Source organism: Hippopotamus amphibius, chromosome 5, assembly GCF_030028045.1.
Source record: "Hippopotamus amphibius kiboko isolate mHipAmp2 chromosome 5, mHipAmp2.hap2, whole genome shotgun sequence".
Taxonomy (NCBI): domain Eukaryota; kingdom Metazoa; phylum Chordata; class Mammalia; order Artiodactyla; family Hippopotamidae; genus Hippopotamus; species Hippopotamus amphibius.
In genome coordinates this window covers 28,154,192-28,171,434 of record NC_080190.1, presented here as the reverse complement: position 1 = coordinate 28,171,434, position 17,243 = coordinate 28,154,192, and the positions used below count along the sequence as shown (strand labels likewise).

At 40.9% G+C, this 17,243-nt stretch overlaps 1 protein-coding gene across 3 annotated transcripts in view; it reads right to left on the bottom strand.

Annotated features, from left to right (window-relative positions):
• The window catches only part of ARMH3 (armadillo like helical domain containing 3), a 182,870-nt gene extending 167,099 nt beyond the window's left edge, over positions 1–15,771 (bottom strand). For 2 of the 3 annotated variants that reach the window (XM_057735293.1, XM_057735295.1), the window contains exons 1-5: positions 15,604–15,771; positions 5,664–5,776; positions 2,482–2,594; positions 775–831; positions 519–665 (exon numbers count right to left, since the gene is read on the bottom strand). In XM_057735293.1, the coding sequence (XP_057591276.1) occupies positions 519–665; positions 775–831; positions 2,482–2,583 (306 nt within the window). In that variant the 5' untranslated portion in view covers positions 2,584–2,594; positions 5,664–5,776; positions 15,604–15,771. The remainder of the gene's footprint in view (positions 1–518; positions 666–774; positions 832–2,481; positions 2,595–5,663; positions 5,777–15,603) is intronic. The other variant, XM_057735294.1, reaches the window with a different exon arrangement.
• Positions 15,772–17,243: the final 1,472 nt, after the last annotated feature.

Genomic DNA, 17,243 nt, shown 5'->3' with positions numbered 1-17,243 from the left:
TACAGACCCATTTGAGAATCTGATCAAAGTCCTCTCTCCAAAAAAAAAAAAAGGACATATACACATAATGTACATATAAACATAAAATATTACATATAACTTCAGGGAGTCAAGGACTTTCTGAAGCCTCAGGTTAAGAACTCTTGATCTAGTAAGAAAATACTGTTTATTTAATTAAGAAAGTCTTCTGATTTTTGCTGTAGACAAAGCATCCTTGCCAGAGTTTGCTCTCTATCTCTTCCTTTCCTCAAGGAATAATAAAAATTCTGTCAAACAATCCACCTTGGCATTACATAAAATTATACAAATGGACAAGATTACTACTATAGGCATCAATTTGTTTAACCAGGAAGATGGCTAAACAAACATGGTGAAGATGTTTGATTACTTAAAGAAAGAAATAAAAAAAAAGAAAGCCTCATACCTAAGGGCAATTTTAGGATCCTCAAGTTCCAATAGATGTATTACAACTTCTTTCTCCTATTAAACAAGAATTCCCCAGACTCCCAGCCTTGTACCTGCAATGCATTGACCACTCGAATTGGGTGCTCCTCTCCCAGAGCCTGGATGCAGTGTTGAAATAAGCAATTAATATTGTCCTTGATCTTCATTAACTCCTCACCATCAAGAGATTCCAGCTTGCCTTCTAGGTACTCTAAATTCACCTAACAAGGAAACAATAAGAGCCTGAGCGCACTTTTAGTGTAGCACCTAGAACATATGTGACGGCAATGTTAGTTACCAGGAAAATCCACAGACGCCACCAAGTCTTACCTTCATAAGGAAGAGCTCCTCCCAGAACCGAGGGCTGCACTTACTAGGGTCCTCTGTCTGAAATCAGAAGATAAGTGTAGATTCAATATCCCCAGCTAACACCAAAGCATTAAGAATACATTTGACAGGATCACTATACACAATTAACCTCACCTTTCACAATTAACTCTGAAAATGCTTGGTCATTCCAAATAGCTATAATGGGAAACAACAGCTTTGGGGTTTTTTTTCCCCAAATGGAAGACACTGTGCATGGATATATATTCCCTGCACCAAAAGTTAAATGGCTCAAAAAGGGCCTTCCCTGATGGCACAGTGGTTAAGAATCTGCCTGCCAATGCAGGGGACACAGGTTCAAGCCCTGGTCCAGGAAGATTCCACATGCTGCAGAGCAACTAAGCCTGTGCACCACAACTACTGAACCTGTCTGTGCTCTAGAGCCCACAAGCCACAACAATTGAGCCCTCATGCCACAACTACTGAAGCCTGTGCATATAGAGCCCCAGCTCCACAAGAGAAGCCACCACTATGAGAAGCCTGTGCACTGTAACAAAGAGTAGCCCCCACTTGCAGCAACAGAGAAAGCCCACGCACAGCAACAGAGAAAGCCCATGCACAGCAACAAAGACCCAAAGCAGCCAATAAATAAATAAATAAATTTTTTTAAAAAAATGGCTCAAAGAATCTCCCTCAAATCTTTCTCTTCTTAGCAAGAAGTGAACCTAGCCATCTGAATCAGTTAGTTATATTATGATATATCCCCGTTGTATTTGTATGGTGCTCAGTTTTTAAAGCCCATTCACATATATGAAATACAAAGGCCCAGTGAGCCAGGTAGGGTAAATATTATCATTATCCTCCTTTTAGGAAAGAGAGTCCACAAGACTTACACAAGATACGCTAACTCCTTTTGCAAGTATTACATGTTTTACATGTTACATGTACTACTTACGACCACCATTTCAAAAGTCAAGTACATCTGCAGGGTATCTAATCATGCTAACCTTCCCTGATAGGGTATATTTTACAACACAGGCTTGGACCATGGTCAATAAGCAGCTCTGAAGACCCAAAGAAATCCCCAATCTAATTGCTAATAATTTCTCAGTTATCTCATAGAGTTGGAGGATGAGACAATCTAATAAGTAATTGTTCTGTCCACTAACAACTGGAGATAGAATATAATAGTGCATCTTTTTAAAATATCTGAACCATAGAATTCTAGGGCCAAAATGAACTTCAAGGGACATCCAGGATAGAAAGGTCCTTAAGTCAAATCATAAGGGGACGTCCCTGGTGATCCAGTGCTTAAGACTCCACACTTCAACTGCAAGGGGGTACGGGTTCGACCCTTGGTCAGGGAACTAAGATCCCACATGTCACGCGGTGCGGCCAAAAAAAAAAAAAAAAAGCATAAGGAAGACAAGTCTTAAAGATATTCAGAAAGAAGTTTCCTAAGACTTCCTCCCTCTTTTCAATTGTTTTACCCACCTCAAGACAACAATCTAAGAACAATATAATAACAATCTATATTAATTAACAGAAGATCATAATTTCTACCATAAGAGAGCTCACCCTCACCCTTGTTCTCTCCCTTTTTCCCTCTGAAGAACTAGAAGGTAACAGGCAGAGGTGAGGTTATTTCTCATTTTGGAACAAGAAATTAAGGAGTCAAGCTGTGCACAATATCAGGGCTCCAGGCCTTACCATGAAGATCTCATCATACATTAGCACCACTTTTTCCTTCAGTGGTTTTTTGGAGGCTGAAGATTTCCGGAGCAAACCCCCTCGTTTCTCTACCTGTGCCATGGTTAGAGAATCTGTGAAAACAAAGCCACAGTTAGTGCTTGAAATACTCTCTAAGGTGTTGGAGAGTCTACTGAAATACCTCTCAATGGAAAATTTTTTAGGAAGAAGAAATGATAAACAACCATGCTATAGATTTTGTGCATCTGTTCAACATCCCCTCCTCTGACCAGGTAATTTCAAGATTTAAATCATTACTTGACCTACAGCAAAACATGCCAGTGGACAAGACTTAAAGAAGATCCAAAACCAAGCAGTAAAGTGTAACTAGCTCCATCTATAATAGGTCTGGCCATATATTTGAGGTTGATGGAAGGAAAGCTGCAAAGCACACACTGTCCTCAGACTGATGGCGAAGTTAAATTTCAAGTATTGATCGAGCTTAAGACCATTAAGGCAGGAAGTGTGCTGCAGACTGATGTGCTCCATTGATTTCCCCAAAGTAAGGAGGTCCCCCTCACTGCAAAGTACTTGGCCTTCACTGCCTCATAAATCACATTGCACTTGACTGTCTTCAGAAATCCCTCTGGAAAGAGACCCAAGGCAGAAAACAGCAGTTAAAAGTCCAAAGAATAAATTTAATTTCAAAATAACCAAATTTAACCAAATATAACAATATATTCCTTTCAAATTTAATTTTATATATATATGTAACACTGCATATATATATACACACACATATATATCTGTAGCACTGTAATGAAGATCAAACTTCAGTGTATTTTTTTTAATTCTATATAAAAGCAGTTTCATGAATTTTCCCATCCTGCTTCAAGGAATTCTCAATTTTTTTCAAGTGAGAACTTGAAATCCCACAGGTCTCCATGTGGATTTACACGTTTTCTCATTTTCCAGATTCTTTCTATTGTTGACAAAATTCCTCTTTCTCTTAAATCCTAGGCTGTAGATGTGAAACCTAATCTCACCTAATAGCAAGTATGGATGGTAGTGAGGAGACTGATTTCACTTCCACACAAATCCAAAGCAGCAGAAAATTAATTCCGTTCAATGATGTTTGGAAAATACACACTATCTTCCAAATCAAAATCAAAATTTTGTTTAAGGAAGAGAGGCATCCAATAGCATAAATACTGTATCTCACATCGTCTTTCTCTAATACATATAGCCAAAAAGGAGATTCACCCTTGAGCACTAAAAGCACAGAAAATTTCCTCAACTGGACGTTAAACATCCTTAGCACAGGGACTATATCTTATATTTTTTTATATAAGCACTTGGCTCATGGTAAATGCTCTGTGTATGCTTGTCACTGACTGCTTCTAAGTGGGGGAGACCTGAGAAGTCCTAGGTCTGACCTAAAATTTTAGTTAGACCTATCTCTATCAAAGCCTCAATAAGCTCTCATATTCCTTTACAATCCAGAGAAAACTGAAGGAAAAAGTAACAAGAACAAAAAAAGAGAAGATTCTTTCGGCAATTTATACTATATTGATCATAGCTTTTCCTTAAAGCATGAAATACAGCCTCCATTCAAAACATCCCTGTGTCTTTTAAATAGGTTGTCAAGAGGAAGATTTCCTTATTGGGGGGAAAACAAATTGGAAATCAAAAGGATTCTATTAAAATAAATCAAAAGCAATGCAATTCTAAGCTTAGTGGATATAGATCTTTCATGTGCTTAGCTTCAACCAGCTGATTAACAGGAATAGAGGGAACCACAAGTCCCTGGATGTGACAAGCACATGTTTACAAACATCTCCCTCTGGGGATTTATAATTAGGTTACAGCTAATCAATGTCCACCCCAAATCTAATAAACTCACTTTCTCTATTGCAGAATCAATACTTTCTAATAAGCAAAAGGGAATAGGAGAGGAGGCAAAAAAAATTTCAACCCAAAGTACCAAATTTCCTAAGAAATTAAATTCTTTTCATCACTCTCCTTCCATTTGGAGCAGAGGGAAATTCAACCAAGGGCCTCAACTCATCACTCTCTGTCATCATCACAGGCACCTGGAATTTACCACCCAAGCTGTCTGAAAACTGCCTGGAAACTGACAACATAGAGTCTCCTCCTTCTGCCAGCACTTCCACTCATCCAGCACAGCAAAGGGTTTTTCCAGGGTTGTAGACTGGGAGAAGTGCAGAACTCTTACAAAAGTCTTCCTGGGGCCTCAGAAATTAAGCCTGTGCTCCCAAATTTGAAAGTAAAATATCTGATTGGTAGAGCAGTAAATTGTAATACATCAGTAATGTGAGTGTAATCCATTTATATCCTCCCAGTGTTTCTTCCCTCTTTCACAATTCCCTCCTGTTGTAGACAGAACCAGTACCAGCTAAGGAGCAGCAAGACATAGTAGAACAGGGACTTCCCTGGTGGTCCAGTGGCTAAGACTCTGCACTCCCAATGCAGGGGGCCCAGGTTCAAGCCGTGGTCAGAGAATTAGAACTAAGAGTTTGCATGCCACAACTAAAAAAAAAAAGATCCCACACGTGGCAACAAAGATCCCTCCCCTGTGCTGCAACTAAGACCCGATGCAGATAGACAGACAGATAGATAAAAAGACATAATGGAACAAACAACTAGAACAAAGTTCTCCCAACCAACTAGATGACACTGAGTACATCATTGTGCTTCTCAGTTTCCATACAAGTGAAACTAGGGGATTGGACTAGACATATCACTTAATGATTCTCTCAGCATCTCTGAAGTACCACAAATACATAAGTAACACCTAAATATTATAAAACATTAGTTTAGGCACTAAGGGGTTACAAAGAGGAAACTCCAGATCAGATCCTCTAGGAGTTCACAATCTATTAGCAGAGACAGACACAGAATAATCCACAGCACAAGGCAAATCATAAGAAATAAATTGAATAAAATTACAAAGAAAATGCTATGGGGCTACAAGGAAGAGAAAGCAGCATTCTATAACTACACCATGACCTCTGTTGATGTGGGCTTTTAAATCCTTCTAGCGAAGAAGCAAATACAGCAAAGCCACAGCAATCCCACAGAAATGTCATCTTAGATATTAACACAGTTTCTCAGAAATAAGACATACATTAGACAAAGTATAAAAAAGAATCAGGCAACTTTTCAATATTAATTGCACCTACCACCAAACTGAGGAATGGCTTCAAATCCCCCGAACTCAATGATAAATCAATGAAGTCTTTCATTCCGAAACCTCAGGGACTGCTGGTCCCATGACCTGTAGCACAATTTCTCTCTGAAAGACCCAAGTCATACAACTTTTTAAGAACTATATCTTAAAGCAATCCAGTCACACACTTCTTAAATGCACATCACTTCATATCCCTACTGGATAAAATAATTAAATATCAAAAACCTAAAGCTAAACACTTCCAGTGTCTTATTGACAAGGAATGTTATTTACACTTAACTAGTTATTCATCTATTTTATTGTCTTCTTGAGCACAATACATGCCAACTCTAGTATCAGAAAATTAATAGAAATTCACTCTGATTTCCGGAGTTACCAGTTAATCTATCAAAAGTTTTGGTATTGTATCCAAATGAGATGATGGAGGTTAACTAAATCTATTGAGGTAATCATTTCACAATAAACATAAATCAATCACGCTATACCTTAAACTTATACAGTGATGTATGTCAATTATTTCTCAATAAAACTGGAAAAAAAATCTAAAACAAAAGTCTTCAGTTTTAGTCCCAACTCTTATACACTTATTCTATAACCTTAAGTTTCCTTCCCTTTCCTGGCTTCAATTTGCTAATCTGTGAAAAGAAGCCATGGCAAGAATGTGCAGAAAAAGGGAACCCTTGTGCACTGCTGGTGGAAATGTAAATTGGTGCAGCCACTACGGAAAACAGGATGGAGGTTCCTCAAACATTCAAAATAAAACTACCATATGACCCAGCAATCCCACTTCTGTATATATATCTGAAGAAAATAAAATCTCTATCTTGAAGAGATGTACCCTCATGTTCACTGTAGCATTATTCACAATAATCAAAACATGGAAATAACCTAAGTGTCCATCAATGGACAAATAGATAAAGGAAATGTGGTATATACATACAGTGCAATATTAATTAGCCATAAAAAATAAGGAAATCCTGCCATTTGCAACAATACAGATAAATCTTATGGGCATTATGCTAATAAAAGTAAGTCAAACAAAGACAAGTATTGTATAATCTCAATTATATGTGGAATCTAAAAAAGCCAAATGCATAGAAATAGAGTAGATTAGACTGGTGAGTGCCAGGGGATGGGGGATGGGGCAAGTGGAGAGATGTCAGTCAAATGGTACAAACTTCCAGTTACAAGACGAATAAGTTCTGGGGATCTAATGTACAACCCAGTGACCACAGTTAACAATACTGTATTGTATATATGAAAGTTGCTATGATTAAATCTTAAATGTTCTCACCACAAAAAAAGAAAAAAAGTTACTATGTGAGGTAATGGATGTGTTAACTAACTTTATCATAGTAATCATTTCATAATGTACATATATCAAATCATATTGTATGCCTTAAAGTTCTACAATGTTACAGAGAAATTATATCTCAGTAAATGGGGGGGAGGGTATGGAACAGCTCTCTATATAGGCTTTCAATATAATGGTCGAGTTCTAGGTTCATCCTTGTAATGATCTACTAGCAAGTATCACCCTCACTTCACTGTTCAGGGAGCCTCCAAAACACTAGCGTATGTAGATACTGAGATAAACATCCCAAAACATTTCAACCAGTATATGAGAAAAGAAAAAGAAGAGAAAGAAAAGAGGAGAGGGAAAGAAGGAAAATTAATAAAAATAAATGTGTCCATCATCTAGGAAGAAAAAACATGCACAGATCAGGCATTCATTCATTCATTCAACAAATATTAATCACCTTTTAGGTGCTAAGCATTAGGGATACAGCAGTGAACAAGACAGACAAGATCCCTGCTCTTAGAGTTTTCATTCTAGTAGAGGAAGAAAGACAACAAACAAGTTAAATTGAGACAATGATAAATGTCTTGAAGACAAATTGTCTAGGGGGACGACAACAGAGTGCATATGAAAGAAGGCCTCTATGAGAAGTGATATGTGGACTGAGATCAGAATAACAGAAAGAAAACAGCCATGTGAAAATCCTGGGAAAAGTGTTCCAGATACAGGCAATGGCAAGTGCAAAGGCTCCAAGATTTGAACACACTTGGCATGTTCAAGAAACAGAAATGCTGGGGCTTCCTAGGTGGGGCAGTGGTTGGGAATCTGCCTGCCAATGCAGGGGACACGGGTTCGATCCCTGCTCCAGGAAGATCCCACATGCCGCGGAGCAACAAAGCCCACGCGCCACAACTACTGAGCCTGCGCTCTGGAGCCCGTGAGCCACAACTATTGAGCCCACGTGCTGCAACTACTGAAGCCCACGCGCCTAGAGCCCGTGCTCTGCAACAAGAGAAACCATGGCAACGAGGAGCCCACGCACCACAACAAAGAGTAGCCCCTACTCACCGCAACTAAAACTAAAGAAAGCATGCGCACAGCAAAAAAAAAACCCCAACACAGCCAATAAAATAAATAAATAATTTTATAAAAAAAAAAAAAAAAAATGCCAGTGTGCCAGAGCATAAACATTCCCTTTTTAGAAAGGTTTTTGCAAAGTTTATTGAAGTGGGTGTTTGTGTGAGTTTTTTTTAATATATATAGAGAATTCAAATGTCCATCAGCAGTAGAATGGACAATTATATTTTATGTATATAATATATACAATAGAATACTACACAGAATTTAAAAGAACAAACTATTGAAACAATACTGATAAACTCACAGATGTTGAGTGAAACATATCTGAAAGAAAAGAGTACAAACTAATGATTTCATTATATGAAGTTCAAAAAGGCAAAATTAGTTCATGGTGACAGAGATCAGAATAGTGGTTACCCTGGGTGGGGAGATAAGTGGGAAGGAGCACAAGGAAATCTTCTGAGGTGCCAGAAATGTGCTCTATCTTGAACTGAGTGGAAGTCACACAAATATGTACATGTGTAAAAGAATTATCAAGCTGTACACTTCACACTGTGTACATTATTCCTCAATCTAAAAATAATGTATGTGCTCATATATATATACATATATGAAAATTTAACAATACCCATGCAGCACACTAGAACAAAGGCTAGGAGGGACCTCAACTTGTACACACAGCACACTGATCTAAAATATCTACCAGGGATTTCCCTGGTTGTCCAGTGGTAAAGGATCCACTTTCCAATGCAAGGGACGCAGGTTCGATTTCTGGTCAGGGAACTCAGATCCCACATGCCGTGGGGCAACTAAGTTGGTGCACCACAACTACAGAGCCCATGTGCTCTGGAGCCTGAGCACCACAACCAGAGAAGAGAAACTCCGCAGGCCACAACTACAGAGAAGCCCGTGCACTGCAACAAAGAGCCCATGCGCTGCAATGAAAGATCCTGCATGCCTCAACGAAGATCCCGCATACCGCAAGTAAGACTTGATGCAGCCAAAAATAAATAAATAAATAAATAAATCTTTAATAAAATAACCACCAAAGGGTTGACACTTATTTAGCATTTACTACATGTCAAGCACTGTTCTAAGCACTTTATATGCATGCATTTTATCCTCACAACAAACCTATGATCCAGGAGCTTTACAATAAGAAAACTAAAGCATAAAATGGTTAAAAAAACAAAAATAAAGAAACTTGCCAGGATAAGTGAAAGTAGGGACTCGAAACCAGACAGCCTGATGTTTGAGTCCAGCCCTTAACCACTATACTATACTGAACAGGAATAAGCAGAAGTAGAGTAACCTACACATAAAGCTGAGCATCTGCCGAGAAACTAAAGAGGTTCCAGGTGAGTGAGGAGGAAGAGTATATGCTTGCTGACCTTAATGAACAAACTTTGGAGTGTCCAGATATCTTGAATTTCATCACTAGTTTACCTGTAGTAGACATGCCATGGTAGGAAGTAAAAGATAACTGTCTAATACATGCATATGTATATAAATATTGATAATGATAAAGTGGAAAAGAGACAAATTAATGAAATAGTAGAAAACTTAGAAGGAAAACCTGGAAAAGAATCTTGTCTACTCAAGTTGATAGCTGTATTCAATATGGTAAATGGGAAAAAAAAAGGCTGAAATACACTGATATTCACTAAAGGATTTAGTTGATACTATTTTAATCGAGCTAAGTCAGCGTTCTGAGGATAATTCTCCACCAAAACTTGATTATGAACGGAAAAGCATTGTAAAAAATGCTTTACCTCTACAGAGCTGTGATCATATGTTTCAGAATCTCCTGGCATGCCTCCTAAGCCCTCCTCCCCATTACTGAAACAGACTTTTCAAGATAAGGATTAGAGGTCTACCTTTCTAATAATCACCCCAGTCAGTGGTTCTCAACCAGGGTAATTATGCCTCCCTGGGGACAGTTGTCAATTCTTGGAGACACTTTTGGTTGCCACAACTGGAAGGGGAGGTAATACTGGCATCTACTGGGTAGAGGCCAGGGATGCTGCTAAACATCCTAAAGTGTATAGGACCGTTACCACAACAAAGAATTATCTGGCACAATAAGTCAATAATGCCAAGATTGAAAAACTCTGTCCCAAATAATTCTGATGCTCACTAAAGTTTGAGAAGTACTCATCTAAGCCTTAAACCAGGTCTTCAAAGGAAAGGAGCATCTGGACAGAAGATGATTTTGAGAGGATGACTAAAACTTCTGCCATCTTTAGAAAGGCACTGGAGCAATCCTCACCTACTTCCAGCTCATCTTCCCCATATTAACTCACCAACGGCACCCCCTTCCCTTAGGATCTTAGCCCCAGTTTGCCCATCTGTGAAAGATCACTACAAAACACACTGACTATAATAATCCACAGTGCCAAAAAAAAAAAAAAATCCACAGTGCCTAGTGAAGGAGATGAAAAATCCTGTCTACACAGGAGTTGTAGCTGAGTCATAGATATCACCACTCCACTGTCTGACCATGAGCCATTGACCCAATACACAAGAGGAGGCAATACATTTATAAAGCCAGAAACAGTCTCCTCCCTGACTCTCCTAAAAAAGTTCCCTAGTTCCTCTAGATGAGAGGGTTTTTTTTTTTAATCTTTAGGCAAAAGTTATCTGCTTCCTATGTTTTTCTGCAAGGCAACCGACACTCCCAAGGTAAACACAAGCACTATAATGCAAGGCATTTCTACCTCCAAATCCCAACCCTTCATTTCTCAAACTAGCTCCTAACACGCCTCTTCCTTTCTGAAGGCCCCAAGGATTTAGCTCACTTGCTGGATTCACATACTGCTGTTCCACATGATTCCCTGCCATACCTTCTCTCAGGAGCATGGGACACAGGTCCCCCCAATTCCACCCTCTGGACTGGCTCTAAAACCAGCATATAATTTCTTTACATTTTAATGGGTTTTTACTGCTAGTCACTCCAAGTCTTTTATACTTCCAAAATGAAAATAAAGTGAGGCCTGCCTTATTGAAGCCACCTCTCTAAATTCCCTTCATAGAGAGCTCCAGGACAGGCCACCACCCTTTTGTTCTATCATTTCTGTTTTTCTGTTCGTTTGTTTTTTATATACATTTATTTATTTATTGGCTGCATTGCATTTTTGTTGCTGCGTGCAGGCTTTCTCTAGTTGCAGTGAGCGGGGGCTACTCTTCATTGTGATGCGTGGGCTTCTCACTGTGGTGGCTTCTCTTGTTGCGGAGCACAGGCTCTAGGCACATGGGCTTCAATAGTTGTGGCACGCAGGCTCAGTAGTTGTGGCTCATGGGCTTAGTTGCTCTGCAGTACGTGGAATCTTCCCAGACCAGGGACTGAACCTGTGTCCCCTGCATTGACAGGTGGATTCTTAACCAATGCGCCACCAGGGAAGCCCCATTTCTGTTTTTTTTTAATTACTGGAGACAGAATCATCATTCAGTCGTCCAAATCTTTCAGAGCACAACCCCCCACTCAAGGTGGTATATAATTATAAATAACACTACTGAGTACTCACTATATACTTGGTACTGTTCTAAGTGATTTAAATAAGAATCCACCTGCCAGTGCAGGGGACACGGATTCGATCCCTAGTCCAGGAAGATCCCACATGCCTCAGAGCAACTAAGCCTGTGCACCACAACTACTGAGCCTGCGATCTAGAGCCCAGGAGCCTCAACTATTGAGCCCACGTGCCACAACTACTGAAGCCCACACACCTAGAGCCTGTGCACCACAGCAAAGAGTAGTCCCCACTCGCCACAACTAGAGAAACCCGTGCACAGCAATGAAGACCCAATGCAGCCAATAAACTAAATAAATAAATACATTTTAAAAGTGGCTTAAAAAAAATCAGGTGCTGACTAGTAGAACATTCAAAATCCAGATTCAGTGAAAATTCTATGGAAACTCCAACCTGATATCCATAATACCAACATTCACACTTTATCCAAGAAAAGTCAGTCAACTCAGGATATAATCTGACAAGCATCATCCCTGGGACTTCCCTGATGGTCCAGTGTCTAAGACTCTGCACTCCCAATGCAGGAGGCCTGGGTTCAATCCCTGGTCAGGGAACTAGATCCCACATGCCGCAGCTGGAAAAAAAAAAAAAAGATGCTGCATGCCGCAACTAAAAAGATCCCACACATGGCAATCAAGATCCCACGTGCCACAACTAAGACCCGGCACACCCAAATAAATAAATAATATAAAAAAAAAAAAAAAGCAGTATCCTTATTTTCTAGATGCTAGGATAGAATCAGCCTGATTCAGTAATAAGCACATGAGCCACTACGGGGCAGGTCCATATTTTGTGTGTGCTCTGAACAGTGCTCACATCAGAGTGGGTATTTATCCTGCACTTGAAAGTGGAATTAACTCAGGGACTTTCCCTAGACTAAGCAGCAAGTGGCAAAACCAGGATTTCCCCAATCTCTACTCTGGATATCAGCTATAGTCTGTTCCTACTAGAAGTGAGCTAGCTTTACAGAAGAGAATTCAATCTGGTCCCATCAGAATCTACTGAGATTGCCTACTTTCACGAACTAATAATACAGATGAAGAGGTTTAAATAAACATGATTATCTCAGGTTCCCTTTCAAATGATTTTACACAAGCAGGAATGCACTTGCACATTCAGAAGGAGGAACCAACCTCAAATTGACAGGATTTCAGGAAACTCTGCTTGAAAATCACATTTTTCTGACATCTCCCAGAATGAGAATTCAGTGTAAGATCCTCTCCTCAATGAGCAGAAGCCTCTTGTAAATTAATACTGTCTATCTCCTGCTCAAGCCCTGAACTTCCTCAAGGAGCACAATGTCACTCATATCTTCTTCATTTCCTTTCCTGGTGAACCATACAAGCCTCATGAATATCACCTAAATATAAAATGAAAATTATAAGACAGATTCCCATAATCTTCTTAAGAAAAGCTCAAAAGGTAACTGCAACGTGGCAAAGTAAATTGATTTCCTGCTAGCATAACAACTAACATCTACTGAGACCTTATAGTAACACAGGCATAGTATAAGGGGAAAAGGGATGCAAAATTATTGAGGTATGTTCCCTGCCTTGAGAAGCTCACTATTAAGTGGAAAAAGTGCATATTCTAATACTTCCTTATAAAGAAATAAAATAAACATTATTTTCCCAGGTTTTTTTCATATATGTCCTCACTCTGAGCTATTGCCAAGATATCAAGCTCACCAGGCCTCCTTACTTCCTTCAGCTGCCTACAAACATCTCCATGTGCACATCCCACAGTCAACTTGATCTCAGCATACCAGACTATCTCCCCTATACCTCTTTCCATAGCCACCCAACCCTTAAAAAAATCTGCTCTACTTTTCCTCAGTCATATCGTGGTCAATTAAATTCCCATTTACCCAATTTCTCAAATTAGAAAACTTAGCCCACTGTCTCTCTCCAAACAGTCACTAAGTCCTATTGTGGCTAGCTATCTCAAAAATAATTGGGTTGTAACAAAGGGAGTCCAACTCGAGGATGGAAGATGCCTTAGAGGACTGGGGCGGGGAGGGTGGGGGGGACTCGAGGAGGGGGAGTCAAGGAAGGGAGGGAATACGGGGATATGTGTATAAAAACAGATGATTGAACTTGGTGTACCCCCCAAAAAATAATAAATATAAAAAAATAATAATAATTGGGTTGGCCAAAAAGTTCATTTGGGTTCCAAACGAACTTTTTGGCCAACCCAATACTTCTAAAATCCATTCCCCTCCTCTTCATTTCCACTGCCACACTTTATTCAGACTCTCAGTCAACTGCAACAACTCTAATTAGTCTCACTCCCTCATTTCTCATTAGTTTAATCTGCACTTCTGTCACTCCCTAACATTAAAAAACTCCAATGGCTCCCCACCTCTTTTCAGTCTCACCTCCTGGCAATTTCCCCACCACACATCTTGTTTGGGACAAATTTCTGACACTTAAGCGTCATGTTATTTTTTTTTCCTCACACTTTCACCATGCCTTTGCTCATGCTGTTGTCTCCAACAGAAATGCCTTTCCTTACTTGTACAAGCTTCTACTTCTTCCAACACCCAGCTAAAGTATCTCCTCCCTACAAAGATTTCCCTGACTCTCCAGGCAATGGTAATATTTCCTTCACATCATATGAATTCCTTTAAATGGATATGTAACACACAGCACTACAATTTTCATGTGAATATGTCTCTCTGATATTCTATGAGGAAAGATACTCGCATTTCTAACCCCAGTGCCAGTTACATAATACATAACCCCAGTGCTCAATAAATGTATGTTGAATAAACAGTCTGCCCTCATATATCCTGGGTCAATTTCTTATTTGGTTATTTTCCCCAAATTTTATGGATTCTTGAACTTGGCTCTATGTAAAAGTTCAACTTTTATAACACTGCCTTGAGTTTTCAAGAGATTTTGTTATTATTATTATTAAAATGTCAAACAAGTGTATGAATTATAATGCCTAAACATCCAGTGAAAATACCTTAAAGGCTGCCCTATTCATTAAGGAAAGAATGAGAGTCCTGCTTCACAATCCTAACAAGAAGGATCCACCTACCTCTAGACTGATTGACCTGATAGCTGGAAAAGCCCTCACATAGGAAGTACTGTGCACACAAGACCAATTGAAGGCCCACCCAAAATAATTCCAATTAACTTGTGCTAAATTAAGAGCAGGGACACAAACCCTATTTGCCCTGGTTTACAAACTCAGTGAGAGTACAGAATAGCAAAGAAACAATCTAAGTTCAAAACTTTTTCTGGAGAGGAAGAACTGGGGAGGGTCGGATGAGCCACATTTATTCGGGCCTGCCCAAGTTTCTACTTGAGAGTCAGCACTCCTCAGCTTCTAATAGTTCTTCTTTTCCAGGGAACCAGTTTTTATCTCGTTTCTTCCCTACACTTGCCTGGCAACACGTTCATTTCCCAGGTGCACACCAAGTAACCCAGAGAACACACGGGAGCTTCTCTGATTGTGTGTAAAAGGTGGGCTGAAGCCCGGCGGTCAGAGACTGTAAAGAGCGACAGGATGGGGCGCTTCCGGGACACCTGAAGACTTCAGGCAGACGGGGCTTCCTCGAGCCCTACTCCGAGGTTTCGCCCCACGCCCTCACCCCAGCCAGGCTGGGCTGAAGGCCACTCAGGTGGGAACAACCTGGGAGAAAGGCTCTAAAGATAGCCTGAGGGTCGGGGTCAGCTTCGTGCCGAGGTCAAAGGTCAGCTCCTCGGCTGCCAGGAGGGCCTAAGAGGGACCCAGGGCGGGAGGGATGTGCCCCGTAGGGTTAGAGGGACCGGCCGCTGGAGGAGAGAGCCGCTTCTCGCTCCGCTCCGCCGCCCTGGGCCCAGCCTCCCCGCCGCACGCAGCCTCTACCCGCCTCAGCAGCTACCCTCCCTCTCTCTCCCCCCTTCACCCCCTTCGTCCCCTAAGCGAGCGCAGGCCCCGCCCCCAGGGCCGCCTCAGGGCCAAGGCCTAGTATGGCAGGACCCACAGAGGTTGGCCAGGTTCGGAGACCGGCCCCGGCCCGCGCCGCTTACCGAGCCCCTGGCTCCTCCTCCACCACCCGCGCCGCTCCCGGACCAGCTCGCTCCCGACGCCACCGACTTCGCCGCTGCTCCGGGCTCACGGACGCGCTCCCGACCTCCTTCGACCCTTCCCCCGGCCCGCCGTGACCCGCAGGGTCCTAAAGCCTGCCGCGTGAAAGGTTTGCCTGCGCCGACTGCTTGAGGCTGGCTCGGACCAAGGTTCCCAGCAACCACCACAAAGACTACGACTCCCGCAATGCACCACGAGAAAAAAATTAGCAAAAGAAACCTGTATCAAGAGTCCACTGGATGCAAGTTGAATTAGCAGTTTCTTTAAATATGGCAGACTCTGAAACCGGCAATTCCACTTCCAGGAATAAATATATCCTCTAGAAACACTGGCAAAGTTTGGAAAGATATATGTTCCAAGCCTCTTTATTGAAACCCTGTAAGTGAAAGATTGGAAGCAAACCCATTCACTCAACATATATGTATTGTGTGCCTAGTATATACAAAGCACCGTGTAAAGCTGTGTCAACTTGGCAAGTTACCTCTCTGAGTCTCAATTTTCTCACATGCAAAATGGAAGATTAAAAAAAGACATGCCAGGGCTTCCTAGGTGGCGCAGTGGTTGGGAATCCGCCTACCAATGCAGAGGTCACGGGTTCGATCCCACCTCCAGGAAGATCCCACATGCCACGGAGCAACTAAGCCCGTGTGCCAAAAAAAAAAAAAAAAAAAAAAAGACATGCCAGGCAGTATGTGCATGTATGTCTTCTTATAATGGTTTTATAAAGTTGGTACTTCACAAATAAGAGAGAAAAAAAAGCTTTTGAGTGATTAAACAGCTTGCTTAATGTTCTAGAGTTAGTGAGAGGTGAAGAAGAGTTTTAACCCAGATCTATCAGGAAAGAGGTCTTAACCCAAAAGCTTGGGAAAATTTTAATTTTTCTTGTCTGTTTACACAGTAGCATAAAATTTGATTAGTGGTAAAAAGTTGTACCCTAATAGGATTAAAAAAAAAAAGTGAGAAGTGGTAATAGGAAGGCATCTTGAGGTGAACCCCATTAGCTCCTGAACATGAGTTAGAAGCCTCCTGTCCCACTGAAAAAACACTTTCCATACCTGATTTCCTTTTAACACACCTTTGTTGAGCACCTACTGAATACCCAAATCTGGGAGCAGGAGCAGTAAAAAGAAAAACAAATTACAATTCTGAGATTGTATTGTAATAAAGTGATAAACAGGGACTTCCCTGGTGTCACAGTGGTTAATAATCTGCCTGCCAATGCAGGGGATACAGGTTCGATCCCTGCTCCAGGAAGATCCCACATGCCGCGGAGCAATTAAGCTCGTGTGCCACAACTACTGATCCTGTGCTCTAGAGCACATGAGCCACAACTATTGAGCCTGTGTGCCCCAGCTAATGAAGTCCAGGTGCCTAGAGCCCATGCTCCACAACAAGAGAAGCCATGAGCACCACAGTGAAGAGTAACCCCCGCTCACCACCACTAGAGAAAGCCTGTGTGCAGCAACAAAGACCCAATGCAGCCAAAAATAAATAAATAAATAAATTTATTTTAAAAAGTGATAGACAGATGATAGATAGATAGATAGATAAATTAAATGTTTTAAATACCAGACAGTAAATT